This window comes from Taudactylus pleione, unplaced genomic scaffold, assembly GCF_031769625.1.
Source record: "Taudactylus pleione unplaced genomic scaffold, aTauple2 ptg000507l, whole genome shotgun sequence".
NCBI classification, from domain to species: domain Eukaryota; kingdom Metazoa; phylum Chordata; class Amphibia; order Anura; family Myobatrachidae; genus Taudactylus; species Taudactylus pleione.
Window position 1 is genome coordinate 2,796,514 of NW_028284909.1, and position 14,508 is coordinate 2,811,021.

The window sequence follows — 14,508 nt, forward strand, 5'->3', positions numbered from 1 at the left end:
TCAGCAGCAGCTGGAGGGCTGCTTATTGCCCACTACTGCCCTCTGGTGTGCAGTGTGGGAAAGATCCTGTGTTGTATAGTTTGTGAGAAAGATCAGATGGTTTATTGCAAATTATGGGGAAGGTTAGACCTTGTTGTGTGCAATGTGTGAGGAGACCATGTATTCTCCGTTTTGGAGTTGAGATCAGGCTGTAATGGACAGTGCTAGAGGGAGATCTGTTCCTGTACTGTACCGTGTAGTGGGTCAGACCTCCACCCTTTATAGTGTGTAGGGAAGAGAAGAGATCAAACCCTGTATTGTATAATATGAAAGTGTTGATGCCTGTGGTGTGTAGTTAATGTGAGGAATTCTTGTCCAGTAAGACACAAAGACAGAGAAGATCAGACTCTCCGATTGTATATTGTCCGTTTATCCAAAGTAGTAAATGTAGAATGTTTGTGTCTGTAGGTCCAACATGTTTAAAACCCCAGAGGGTTCCCGTAACCAGCAGATGTCACAATCCAGCTCTTTCCAGCTGTCCAGCTCAGTGCCCAAATCCTTCTTCTCTCGTCAGAACATGAGGAATAAGATTCCAGTTGGCTGGAAAAAGCCAGAGGAAGCACCGCAAAGACCAACCACATTTACAGAACCCAAAAAGTAAGTGTAGCCCCTTTCCATACCACTGTAATGGATGGGATAGAGACTGGTCCCTTCATTGAGAAAGAATAATATAATATATTATTGTACTTAGTAAATCTAATGCATTATATTTGACTGGTGTCATGGTGATATGATGATTCTACTTCATGTTGAGTACAATTAAATATTACTGACCATCTTACATCTTAAAAAAGCTTACACATATAAGATATATCAGTGTGTAGTCTGTAAGTTCTCCTAATGTTTGTTTGGGTTTCCTCCTACACTCCAAAAACATAATGGTAGGATAAGTTGTGTTCTGACAAATAAATAAATAAACCCTATTGTATGTGTCCATGTGATAGGGAATCTAGATTGTATGCTTCATTTGGGCAGGGACTGATGTGAATGACTAAAGTTTTCTCTGCATTATATGTCACGTTATTCCTACACATAGGACTGACTCTTACACCAACTACAGGACTGCCTTCACTTCATCCTGGCTCTCACTCACGATCACTCAGTCCCAGTATTCCTAAATAGGACTGACTCTTACACCAACTACAGGACTTCACTTCATCCAGGCTCTCGCTCACTATCGCTCAGTCCCAGTATTCCTACATAGGACTGACTCTTACACCAACTACAGGACTTCACTTCATCCAGGCTCTCACTCACTATCACTCAGTCCCAGTATTCCTACATAGTACTGACTCTTACACCAACTACAGGACTGCCTTCACTTCATCCAGGCTCTCACTCACTATCACTCAGTCCCAGTATTCCTACATAGGACTGACTCTTACACCAACTACAGGACTGCCTTCACTTCATCCAGGCTCTCACTCACTATCACTCAGTCCCAGTATTCCTACATAGGACTGACTCTTACACCAACTACAGGACTGCCTTCACTTCATCCAGGCTCTCACTCACTATCACTCAGTCCCAGTATTTCTACATAGGACTGACTCTTACACCAACTACAGGACTTCACTTCATCCAGGCTCTCACTCACTATCACTCAGTCCCAGTATTCCTACATAGGACTGACTCTTACAGCAACTACAGGACTTCACTTCACCCAGGCTCTCACTCACTATCACTCAGTCCCAATATTCCTACATAGGACTGACTCTTACACCAACTACAGGACTGCCTTCACTTCATCCAGGCTCTCACTCACTATCACTCAGTCCCAGTATTCCTACATAGGACTGACTCTTACACCAACTACAGGACTTCACTTCATCCAGGCTCTCACTCACTATCACTCAGTCCCAGTATTCCTACATAGGACTGACTCTTACAGCAACTACAGGACTGCCTTCACTTCATCCAGGCTCTCACTCACTATCACTCAGTCCCAGTATTCCTACATAGGACTGACTCTTACACCAACTACAGGACTTCGCTTCATCTAGGCTCTCACTTCCTATCACTCAGTCCCAGTATTTCTACATAGGACTGACTCTTACACCAACTACAGGACTTCACTTCATCCAGGCTCTCATTCACTATCACTCAGTCCCAGTATTCCTACATAGGACTGACTCTTACACCAACTACAGGACTTTACTTCATCTAGGCTCTCACTTCCTATCACTCAGTCCCAGTATTCCTACATAGGACTGACTCTTACACCAACTACAGGACTGCCTTCACTTCATCCAGGCTCTCACTCATTATCACTCAGTCCCAGTATTCCTACATAGGACTGACTCTTACACCAACTACAGGACTTCGCTTCATCCAGGCTCTCACTCATTATCACTCAGTCCCAGTATTTCTACATAGGACTGACTCTTACACCAAGTACAGGACTTCACTTCATCCAGGCTCTCACTCACTATCACTCAGTCACATTATTCCTACATAGGACTGACACAACTACAGGACTTCACATTTTACTTTCTTCCTCGTATTAAATATGATCCTTTAACCTGTTCATCTTGTTCTAAGTGGAGTTATCTGTACTTCCGTGGTAAAAATGTAGTTTGTTATAAGAGATTCAGCAGATGGTGAATGTGGCCCTTCAGAGTGGAGTCCTAATTACATTGGTCATTTACCACTTTCCAGATTGCTCTGCATTAGCAGGACCCTTGATACTACTTATCACTTTGTTTCCAAACAGTACCTGACCCTTTAACCTCTTAAACTTGTCAATATCGTTAGGTCACTGTGTTCCATCATGTGACTGACCCTATTAACCCATTAAACTTTCCTATTATTAGATTTCTCTGGTCCATGGTGGTAATTGCCCATTGCACTTGTCACAACCACTAGAACAGTAATACTAGTCATCTGGAGTCCCGGGTTTTCCCTGTGTGTCTGAACTATGTAGGTCAGCGGTAACATCAAAATGTGGGAGAGCGGATTACATGAACATCTGCTGTGTGTAAGAGCCCTGCAGCTTGTGTATGTGTCCTGTACGTACTGTAAGTGTCTTTGTGTGTTGTGTTGGAGTGCACCTGGTGTTATGAATGTGTCCTGTTGTATTGTAAGTGTCTTTGTGTTGGAGTGCACCTGGAGCTGTGTATTGTGTGTGTCAGTTCATCCCTGTGACTGATCTGGCTGTCTTTCTGTTTCAGACAAGTAGACCTGAACACAAAGAACGTGTTTGGCCAGCCCAGGCTTCGGGCCTCTCTGAGAGACTTACGATCACCTCGCAAGAATTACAAGTCTACTATTGAGGATGATCTGAAGAGACTGATCATTATGGACAACCTGGGGCCGGAGCAGGAGCAGGACTGCATGGTGAGACGTGTGGTCTGCTGAACCCTGCACATTGCTGGTCCTTACTCGCTCTGCTCTGCCCTTTGTTGTAGTTCTACGTCTGCACTGTACTATCTTCTCTGCCTTTCCTAGTGTCCTATCTCCTGTACCCTCACCTGCGTCTTCCCAACACACTACCTAAACGTTTCTGCTCACCCCTCAGTGTTTGCACAGCAGTCTTCCTCTTCCGTCCTTCTCTTTCCATCTGTTCCATATGACTTCCCATATCCCTCCAATAGCAATGTTACGCTCTTCAAGACTCTCTCTTCGCTACTATCAAAGTGGCACTCATATCGAACACCCTTTTAGATGCTGTACTAACATCCTTCTTCACCGTGTGTCTGTCTATTGGTGCCATTATTCCGCCTGGATAGATATTCATGTCATCCATTTATCATTCGTACAGCGGTAGCCGTTTCTCTGGTGAGGGTGCTCTCCACAGACTCATTATAATACACCAAATCCTTCTCTGCTGTAGCATTATAATGTAGATTTTATAGTAAGGTAATTAGTCTCGGTTATTGTGTAGCAGGTAGAGGTGTTCCTCCTAAATCCTACATACTAAAAGGCCTTCTCTGTGCTCAGCATCATACTCAGTAGGAATCACTGGGGCCAATTGGCCTATTGGGAATGTGATGGTCTTGGCCCAGTTATTGTTATTGCTATGGTCTTATTGACCATGTCCTAAATATTAACACTGGGCCTGATTCAGATTTGTTCGCAATTCTGATGGTTTACATACATATCCAATGGTGGGGCTGCGCCATTTGCAGGGCGGTGATGGGGTGACGAACGGGTCCGTTTCACAAAACGGAGGCATGTCGCACGTTTTGCGCTTGTGCTCGTGTTAGGGTCTGCATCTTCCAACACAGACTTCCTGGCCTCGTCAGCGTGAAACCACCTGAGGGTGACTTAGATGGTCGATGGTCACGTAAGTAATATGAGGACATCGCTGCGGGTCACTGAAGCACGCAGGAGGCATTTTTGAATGACAGAAGCCTCCTGCTGCTTTTGCGCATATGTTAAGACGCCGCAGCCATGCTAAATCCGTCCACATCGGAATCAGATCCACTATCAAAATATAAACCTTCATTTCATTTTATCTACTAATACACTTTCTATTAGCAGAAATGTTTCAATTTGAATTCATATTTAATATAACAGCTTGATATCTCTCCCTTATTAGCATTTGTACCAGCGACCCTCGTCACTCATCACGCTGGCTTCCTGCTCACAAATTTACCATTTCAAAAATTTGTTTCTCATCTTTAAACTGTCCAGGATACTAACTATTCTGTAATTTCACTCTACCCCCATGTAAATTTTTTTTTTGTCAATGCAGAGCCCAAGCAGTATGACTGCCCCATGCAAAATGAAGTTGTTTCATTGTAATGCTACAGTATATGGCTAAGCACATGATTTGCTGTTGAAACAATGAGAGAGCTGCAGCTTACAGTGACAGATGATACAGATCATAAATAATGAAAACGTTTAAATTGATGTAACGCCTACGGTCTGAGTTGGAGGGGAAACACATGGCTGAATGGCAGAGAACTGCAAGTGAGTGGCAGTTACCACCACTCAGGCAATGCAAGAACTGAGAGTGACAGTTACCACCACTCAGGCAATTCAACTTAAAATATATGTGAATTTTTTTTTTCTTTATGACGGGCAGCATGCTCTTTCCAACATCATCAACCAGCACTAGTGCTACCTATTGGAGATGACTGGGAGGTCAGGGGCTTTGGGTCCCCCCACCTGCTGTTTTGAGAACCAGTCCAAGGTTAAGATAATGGACAGAAGTCTCTAAACTGCATGCCCTATCCTAAAACTAAAACCATTATTAAAAGACACATATGGTTTTAAACTTTTAATTAAATAAATTACAATCGAAGAAAGTTGTCCACAACTTAACCTAAGAAAACTCTTCTTTCTAAATCCGTCATAGTCCAAAGGGACAATAAAATTATATCATCATCATTTTTTTTCCTTTCTATTAATTTTTACCTGCTAGTGACTGGCTGGTGGTGAGGGGGAGCCCTTCCTTATGCATCTGTCATTCGTCATAAGTTGGGTAGGTTGCTTTTGTAATGCGTTCCTTACCTTCTGATTTGAACTACAGTGGTTTAAGGAAGATTACTTTTTTTTTTTTTGCCATTTGTACAATGACGGATCAAAAAGATTTCTTTTTATAGTCATTAAAGTGGTAATTGAAGATTCTGCAAAGTAGTTTTCGCTACTCTTTACATCTTTGACAAAGCAATAGTATTGACAAAACACGTCACTGGTATATGAAACCTACAAGACCCTTCCATTCGTGCTATAGCGGACTGCAGATACCAACCACCACTATACTAGAGAACATCAATCCGTTTTTTATGGGATCTTCAAAATGTAGTGTTATTTATAATTTTCTACTGTTCTTGTATAGTGTACAGGAGGTTTTATGCTTCATATCCATTATACTAGTTCTATTGGTCTAAAAGGTTCCGTTTGTTTGTTTGTGCTGCCACTCTCCCATCAAGGCACCAGCCCTATACCGACTGATCTGATGTAGGGTGCTGGGGCTCATTTGGGCAGTGGACTTTTGTTTTTTAATTACTCAGTGGTAACTGTCAATTACCGGCAAGTCTTATCGTATTTTTTAAAGCGGCAATCACTTAAAAGGCAAAACCAGGTTGGTTTTGCCTCACAAATGATTGCCACTTTGAAAATACAGGCAGGCAGACTTGCCGGAATCTCACTCCTGCTAGAGGACAAAAAATGTATTGCAGTAAATTTCAAAATGTTACTTTGGGAGTAAGTATGCATTGCATGCGTGCAGTAGTGCCGTGCTCAGTGTTACTCTACATCTGTATGCATTCATCTTTTATTAATGCCCACTTCCCACGACTACCCTGCGTTACATTGCTAAGTTAGACTATCCCATGAAATACACTACTTTAGGGAAGCTACCTAATTGCTTTGGATCTTTGCTCCCTCGTTAAGCGGGTTGTCCACATTTAGAAAACCCTCCGTAATACAGCCCCCCAGGGTAACACCACCTAACAAAAAGAGCCGCATCGCGCCCCAATTCAGGAACTTTGCCCTGTGGCTCCAGGCTGGTTATTACAATACAACAAAAAAAAAGTCCAAGGCGCTCCTGTGTGTGATATGAGGACAGAAGGAGAAGGCCATTCGTCTACAACGTAGTGGAGATTCAGGGGATGTAACAAGAAAAGGAAAGGTGTAGGCTCCTTACACATTAATCCCCACACCTTTATCCTTAAGCTGGGTACACACTACTGAACAGTTATATCTACAGATGATGGTCGTTCATACGCACTGTACGACCATCATCTGTCTCTGGCCGTGGGATCCGCTGGCCGGGAGTGTGTCCCGTCCCCCTCCCCGCAGATATATCTGCCATCGGCTATGCAGCAGAGCCGACGTGATATGTCTGTGAACGATGTCGTTCAGATATATCGTTGGTACACACTGGCCGACGGGCACCTGATATATTGGCCAATCACTTGATCAGCCAATATATCTGTCAGTGTGTACCCAGCATTACTCACATAGAAAGCCCTGGCTTCATTTGCATATGATGGTTGGAACAGCATTTCCTCTACGTTGTAGAATCTCCTTCTCTTTCTGTCCTCCTATCAGGCACAGGAGCGCTGGGCTTTGTCTTGTGTTGACCTTACATTGTGGTTGGTGATACCATTCTCAAGCCTTGCAGCACTTTTTGTTTAGCACATTCTTCAGGCATTTTGTTCATTGTGTATCACAATCCACACAATCTCCTTCACTAGAGTCCCTATCGTCTACGTATTTGAACCACATGTGGGGGTGGGCAGTATATATTAAGCAGCATGTGGGCAGCCCCTTAGTTAGGGGAAATTGTGTTCTCTGGCCCTGTTTCATGTCTGTATTATTTTCGCTTGTTCAGAGTAATGAGATCGCCCCTGGCCTTTCTTTAACACTTTTACATACTCTCTTCCCCAGTCACCTCAGAAGACCATACACAGGACACTGTCAGATGAGAGCCTGTGTAGTGGGCGCAGGGACGCCGGATTTGCCTGCTCTCCAGGAACGGAATCCTCTCTCAGCAGCAATGGGTTCTTTGCTAACCCTTACCCGTCCAATACCCTCCCTGTACGCCGTCAGCTACCAACTGGACTGCCAGAGAAATCCGGTAAGAATCAGAAGGTGGCATAGCAGCGAGTTGACTCTTATATACTTTTAAGGTGTTTGCCTTGTCTACCATACATGTTAATGCTGGTGGTGCCAGCATCCTTCGTAAGTAGCCCATGTGCCTGCTTCTTCTGATTATCCCTATTGCATGGTACAAGCCTCTGTAAAGGGGCTATACCATCCTGGCGAGGCTGCACACAGCATAGCACAATGCTATTAACCCATCCTGGTACACTCTTCTTCCATGTGATCCATTGTAATGGTATGTATTATTGCTTTTCCCTCTGCAGCCACCATCTCCTCTTCTGAGCTGTCTCTTAACGAGATCCAGGACTCAAACTCCAGACATATAGAGCCGGGAATGATGCCGCTACCGGACACTGCATCTGGCCTGGAGTGGTCCAGTCTCGTCAGTGCAGCCAAAGCGTACGAAGGTAAATCGAAGTATGATGTCATGCACACAAAACTGCCTGGTGTGTTGTGACGTCCTTATTACTGGCAAATGGTGGGGGGACGGACGGACAAACTTTTACCTTTATAGGGGGCAGCTGAGAATCTGGCACCATCCGAATTGTGCGATGAGAAAGAGCTTAGAATGTATAGAAGAAAAGCTGTAGTATATGTGCAGACCCTTGTCTTATAGCGTTCTCCCTTCCCTTCCAGTGCAGAGAGCTTCCTCTCTCTTTTCTCTGAATGAAGCTGTTCTGAGTCCTGTGCAGAGCGGTGGCACCGCACACCTTAGCCTGGAGAGGCAGCACACGCCGCGCAGCACCCCCACCTCAAGGTATTGAGAGACGGTAGATAGAGATAGGTTAAGTGACCCATTGGTAGTAAACGATATCTCTGCCTCAGCCATAATGCTGGTGTCAAAACTCATCATTGTGCTTTACTGAGTTTTTCCAGCTTCCCAAAAGCTTTTTTGTTTATTCCATATTATGTCCCGTCTCCCTAGTGATGATGTGCCACCAGACCTCCCAGGGAAGGTTATGCAGCTGGAAGTCATGTTGAAACAACTCCACACAGATCTACAAAAGGTACACAAAGTAGGGGGGGGTCTGCATTGTCCCATAGAAACGGTTTTAATAATAATTTATCATAATAAGTGAACAGTACCGTCAATTCATCACCTGATTGGTGGATGACACTGACCATTCAGAGTTTTGTGTGTTCCCTGTGCTCTAATTGGCTGTTGGCACTGACCATTCAGAGTTTTGTTTGCTCCCTGGCACTCTTATTGGTGGATAAGTCTGACCATTTAAAGTTTAATGTGTACCTAGCACTCTTAATTGTTGGTTAGCATTGGCTGTTTCAGTGTTGTGTGCTCCGGCCACTCTTATTGGTCCATAGCACGGACCATTTAAAGTTTTATGCCTGCCCGACCCTCCTTGGGCACCCATGCCTGATAGAGCGTTTGTATCCATATGTTAACCTCTAAACCATCACACTGTCTCTATAGATCAAGTCATTATGTAAACTGTTCCAATTCATATGGAATGCCACTTTCTGTGTTCACACGGAGTAATGCATAATACACACTTTTTAGTGATGTGGGAGTTTAGGGTCTTATTCCTCATCCTGTGACGACCACTCACAGCTACACGTGTGTCTTGCAGGAGAAGCTGGACAAAGAGGCACTGCAGGTGGAAGTGGCAAGCCTTCGGCAGAACAATCAGCGCCTACAGGCGGAATCGCACTCGGCCAGTGAGCAGCTGAAGAAATTCGCCGAGATCATTTCCGTCACAGTGGAGAAGAAGGATTATTAAGAATCCGGAGACTTTAAGGAGCTGATTGAACTGTCAAAGGTGGAGGGAGCCCACAAAAATGGTACATTAAGGGCTCCCCTCCCCAACTGCGAGAGGTGGCTTCTACCCCCTGAAATCATCCTGCGATACTGCAGAGCTGCAATTTTTTTTACCATGGATGATAAAGATTTCATAGTCCCTTTTTTTGCATTGGTAACTCGTTTCTCCATGTACATAAACATTTTCTTTCTTTGTAGATTTGTATAAATTGGAAAGTTGATTGGGGAGGGGGTGAATGTTTATTTTTCGCTCATTGTCTGCACAAGCTTCCATCAGGAATTATGCAAAACAGACAGACTCACAGGCAAGCAGAATGCAAAGTATAGCATCACAGGCTTCCTGGAATATAATGTGTTAAATAGATATATATATATATTTAAATTGTATAGGAAAAGTTATATAAGGGGGCAAGGACTAAGGGTGGCAAACCCTGAAGTAATGTTCAAGTTTCATACAAATTTATTTTAATATGACGTCAGTCTTGCTGGAAACAGGAGGTTTCAGTGTATATTTTGTTAATAAGACATGTAAATAAGCCATTTCTTTTGTTAATGAGGAAAACTGACATTCTGAGATTGCTGACATCGTTTTAATTTACTAAAGATATCTTGAAAGATTTGCAGAACCAAACTGCAAGAGTTTACATAAAATATCTGCTACACATTGTACATTTTCTGTGTAATGTCAGAGTAAAGGAGATTATTTATACTTGAAGTTTGGGGATTATGTTTGCCATTGACTTTTCGTTTATTCTAGGTGTGCGATCGCGGTAAGCGTTAAAAATGTATATTTTTAAGCGTTGATTAATATATACAATTCATCTTTCCACCCAAAATGAGCACTTTTTTTCCATTGCGGTTCTGTTGATATTGACCTATCCCCCCCGACACACCGATGGTGTGTTGCTCAATGTCAGGCCCAAATTCTTCATCACCAGCCGCTCCTCTACAATCATGGATCACAGGAACTTTTAAGCAGCCATTTTGAAACAGACTGGCTGAAACGGCCATTTTAAACCTTACGATCTACACATCCTGAGAAGATGGATGACGTTGCTGCTGGACTTCTCTTCATGCTTACTGTACAACATATTATACTGTTGTGGAAAACGCATGATGGCTATTTACCTTATTAAAGGTTTTCATTTTCTAAATGAGGGCTGCCAGAGACAGATGTATACTGTTATATTTGTATAAATTGTTCTACAGTTTCTTTGGTGCTGTCTTTTGTGTCCTCCTTTGCATGGTTACACAATTTATTGGGTGATAGAAAGGGGAAGGGAATTCATTCTGGCTCCATTTAACAACCATTGATTATTGTGACTGCTGCCAGAAAATTGCTGCGAATGAATGACGACAATTATAGCACATGCAGCAATTACTGTGAATGAATGATGACTATTGCTGTGATTGCTGCGGCCGGTTACCATGAGTGATGTAGACATTTAATGGGAACGAATGAAGACTACTGCTGTCAGTTACTCTGAATGAACGAATGAAGACAATTGCTCTGAATGAAAACTATTGCTGTGAATGCTGCAATTACAATGAATGCTGTAAACGTTAAATGTGGCTGAATGAAGGTGTTTACTGTGAATGCTGCAGATACTTAATATGGTCTTCTGCTGTCAAAAGAAAAATATTCTTATATAATATATATGGGGGGAGAGATGCTGAGTCACATCACTCTCCTTCTGCCTGCATTCACTTCTATGCTTCATTTGAGTATTTTAAAACAACAACCCCATTTATAGTGTATACAGTGCCACCTACAGGCATAAGGATTTACTACGCCCTTCAATTAAACTGCACTTGTTAATTTGTGGATATAGGCTGCAATGTTCTAAATGCTGGTTATTAGTCCACTTATGGCCATGACATGACTGTATTTAAAATCTGGTAATACCGAACAATAGTGTTCACTCTGGTATATATGAGGGGCATCTTAATCCTACATATAATACTATATGTAGTATATCTAGTTTGTACAATATTTTTGTTATCTACTTTTTTGGTTTCATAGTTGGCAGTCTTTTACACATTTTAGGATTGTTTTTTTCCAAGCAGCACCTAAGAAGTGTTACATATTGGATGTAGTATACTGGCGGTGTAGAAGGGGATAGGGGAGGTTACTGGTGGGGATCTGTAAGTGCTCCCAATGTGCTATCATATACATGAAACGGAATCAGTATGAAATACCGACTGAGGAGATGCCGGCTCTCCGTACACTGACAGCGGCATCCCGATGGTTCGAAACCCGACAGGGGAATGGTAAGCAGGGCTGCCATCAGAAATAATGGGATCCGGGACTGCCAAAACAGGCAGGGCCCCCCTTCCCCTGTTTGTGCAACTCCAACTATGCAGTCAAGCCAGTTCCAGAGAGCCCCCCTTCTGTGTCCCCCCAGCCAGCACCCCTTCTGTGTCTCCCCAGCCAGCACCCCTTCTGTGTCTCCCCACCCTGTTGCCCTTCTGGTTATCCAGCCTGCACCCTTCTGGTGTGTCTCTAGTCCAGCCCCCCCCATTCTTACCTTGTTTTTGTTGCTCCTAGACCTACTCCCCATGCGACGCTTCTCCTGTCTTTTTAGGGGCACGGTGTGGCGCGAATGTGGAAGGGTGGCGAAGTGGGCGGGCAGTGAGATTGCAGGGGCGAATGCATTATTTGCAATGGGATTTTTAAGACAGACAGATGGAATTGGAGAAACTGTGTCACTCATGGGTACTTTCATGTAAGGCTTTAAACAACAAACCGTGTCTGTGTCCACCGTTTCAGTACAATCCGGACTTTTATCAATTACATTCTTGCTAAAAGTCCACATGGACTGAAACGTTGGGCTCAGACACTGTTTGTTGTTTAAAGTCTTACATGAAAGTACCCGTGAGTGACACCGCTTCTCCAACACACACACTCTTTTTTTTTTTTTTTTTTTATTATATATTAGAGTGTGTGTGTGTGTATGTATGTATATATATATATGTGTGTGTGTGTGTATATATATATATATATATATGTGTGTGTGTGTATGTATGTATGTATGTATGTATGTATGTATATGTATGTATATGTATGTATATATATATATATATATATATATATATATATATATATATATATATATATATATATATATATACATATACATATATACATATACACACACTTATTTTTTCAGATGATTCCCCTCACCATGTGCCAAAGTTATAAAGGTGATGCAGGTGCCTTACCTGCAGCTGTCCAGATGAAGGAGGACTGGAGTGCAGTGATTGACCGGAATCTCCACCGCACAAGAAATTGGGAGGAGCTGTTTGTCACCGCATCAGCTCCCCCACCATTCTGCAATCTCCATGGCTACGAAGAGCGGCAGCTTCCTCTAATCACAGGCTCTGTTTTGAACTCCAGTGAGACGGAGACAAGAATCTCCGTCTCTCACAAAAAACCCCCCTGCATTCGATACTGGTATTGCGGGTGGGCCCCCCTCTGTGACCGGGCCCGGGACTCCAGTGCCGGCAGTCCCCCCGTGATGGCGGCCCAGATGGTAAGTAATGTTCTCTTGTCCTATTTACCCCATAACCATCCTTTTTTTGTACCCTCATACTAACCATGTCTACCCCACACCCTAACCCTCCCGTTAAGTGCTTAAACCTAACCCTCCTCCCTTAGTCCCTATCTCCACCCCTGTTTGGAGCCTAACTCTAACCTCCCCCCTCCCGCAGCCTAACCCTAAGTCCCCCTGGAGTGCCTAAACCTAACCCACCCCGCTGCGGCTGATACTTACCTTGCCCCGGAATCCTAAAGTTCGGGATGCCGGCTGACAGTATTTTATACATATAACGCCCTCTGCATATAATGCAAAGTCCTCGGACGTCATCCTTTCACCCTCAAGGGAAAACCAAAGGTCAATCCTTTCCAAGGCATCAACTAAGGCCTCCAAGTCTAGGACTAAACAGACCTGGGCTACTAGACGACCACCTGCCAAATCTGTGGACAAGCCTACAGCCTGACTGGGCAGGCCTCTTCAATTTGCCCAGTTTTGGCATCAAACCATGTCAGATGCCGGGGAAGGGAAGTGGTCTCCCACGGATACGCCCTCTCATTCCTGAGGTGACCCCGCCCCCCAGCAGTTCTTTTGCACAGGACCTCCATCGGACCAAACCAAGGCCCTGCTGCTCCAAAAAGCCATTCAGTATTTACTGAATTCAGGAGTAATAATTTGGATCCCTTCCTCACAACCGGGCAAGGTCTATTCTACCTTTTTCCTAGTTCAGAAACCCAATGGGTCTCATCGGCCTATCCTCAACCTCAAATCTCTGAACAAGTTTACCAGGGTGCCCAGGTTTAAACCCTCCGCTCTATCATCCTAGCTATGGAGCCTGGGGATTTTATGGTATCTCTGGACATTCAAGACGCTTACCTACATGTACCTATCGCACCTCATCAACAATATCTCTGGTTTGCTATACTACAGCAACATTACCAATTTCAGGCTCTGCCCCTCTGGTTTTTACCAAGATCATGGCAGTTATAGCGGCCTCTCTTCGTCGTCAAGGGGTCAGACTACTCCCATACTTGGACGATCTCTTGCTGTTGGCCAGCTCCCCAGAGATTCTTCACCGCCATCTGCAGATAACCATTGCCTTTCTACAAATGCATGGTTGGCTGATCAACTGGAAAAAGTCTTCCCTGACATTCTCAAAGGATGGTCCATTTTGGAGTCGTCCTGGACTCTCTGATTCAGAGAATCTTCCTACCAGCAGACAAGATTTAAGCAATACAGCACAGGGTGTACAGACTGCTCCGCAATTGCAGCGTGTCAATTCACTCTGCAATGCAGGCCTTGGGATCAATGGTGTCCACCTTCGACATGGTGGAGTTCGCCCAGTTTCACTCAAGGCCCCCCTACAACACCTGATCCTCTCCAGGTGGAGCAGGCTACCCCATCTGCTCAGATCACAGACAATGAGCCTCCCCCCAGAGGCTCGCCTGGCCCTAGCCTGGTGGCTACAGACATCCCATTTGGACAAGGGTCGCCCCTTTTGGATCCCGGACTGGGCTCTCTTCACCACGGACGCAAGCCTCTGAAAAGTCGAGCTCCCATTCTGGCTCAGGATATTCTGAAGAGCCGGCCAGCACAGATACAGTC

At 44.1% G+C, this 14,508-nt stretch overlaps 1 protein-coding gene across 8 annotated transcripts in view; it reads left to right on the top strand.

Moving 5' to 3' along the window:
* The window catches only part of SIPA1L3 (signal induced proliferation associated 1 like 3), a 119,086-nt gene extending 108,503 nt beyond the window's left edge, over positions 1–10,583 (top strand). For all 8 annotated transcript variants that reach the window (XM_088450162.1, XM_088450167.1, XM_088450165.1 and 5 more), the window contains 7 exons: positions 448–636; positions 3,210–3,375; positions 7,381–7,570; positions 7,860–8,003; positions 8,233–8,353; positions 8,522–8,603; positions 9,183–10,583. In XM_088450162.1, coding sequence (XP_088306288.1) covers positions 448–636; positions 3,210–3,375; positions 7,381–7,570; positions 7,860–8,003; positions 8,233–8,353; positions 8,522–8,603; positions 9,183–9,332 — 1,042 coding nt within the window. In that variant the 3' untranslated portion in view covers positions 9,333–10,583. The remainder of the gene's footprint in view (positions 1–447; positions 637–3,209; positions 3,376–7,380; positions 7,571–7,859; positions 8,004–8,232; positions 8,354–8,521; positions 8,604–9,182) is intronic.
* Positions 10,584–14,508: the final 3,925 nt, after the last annotated feature.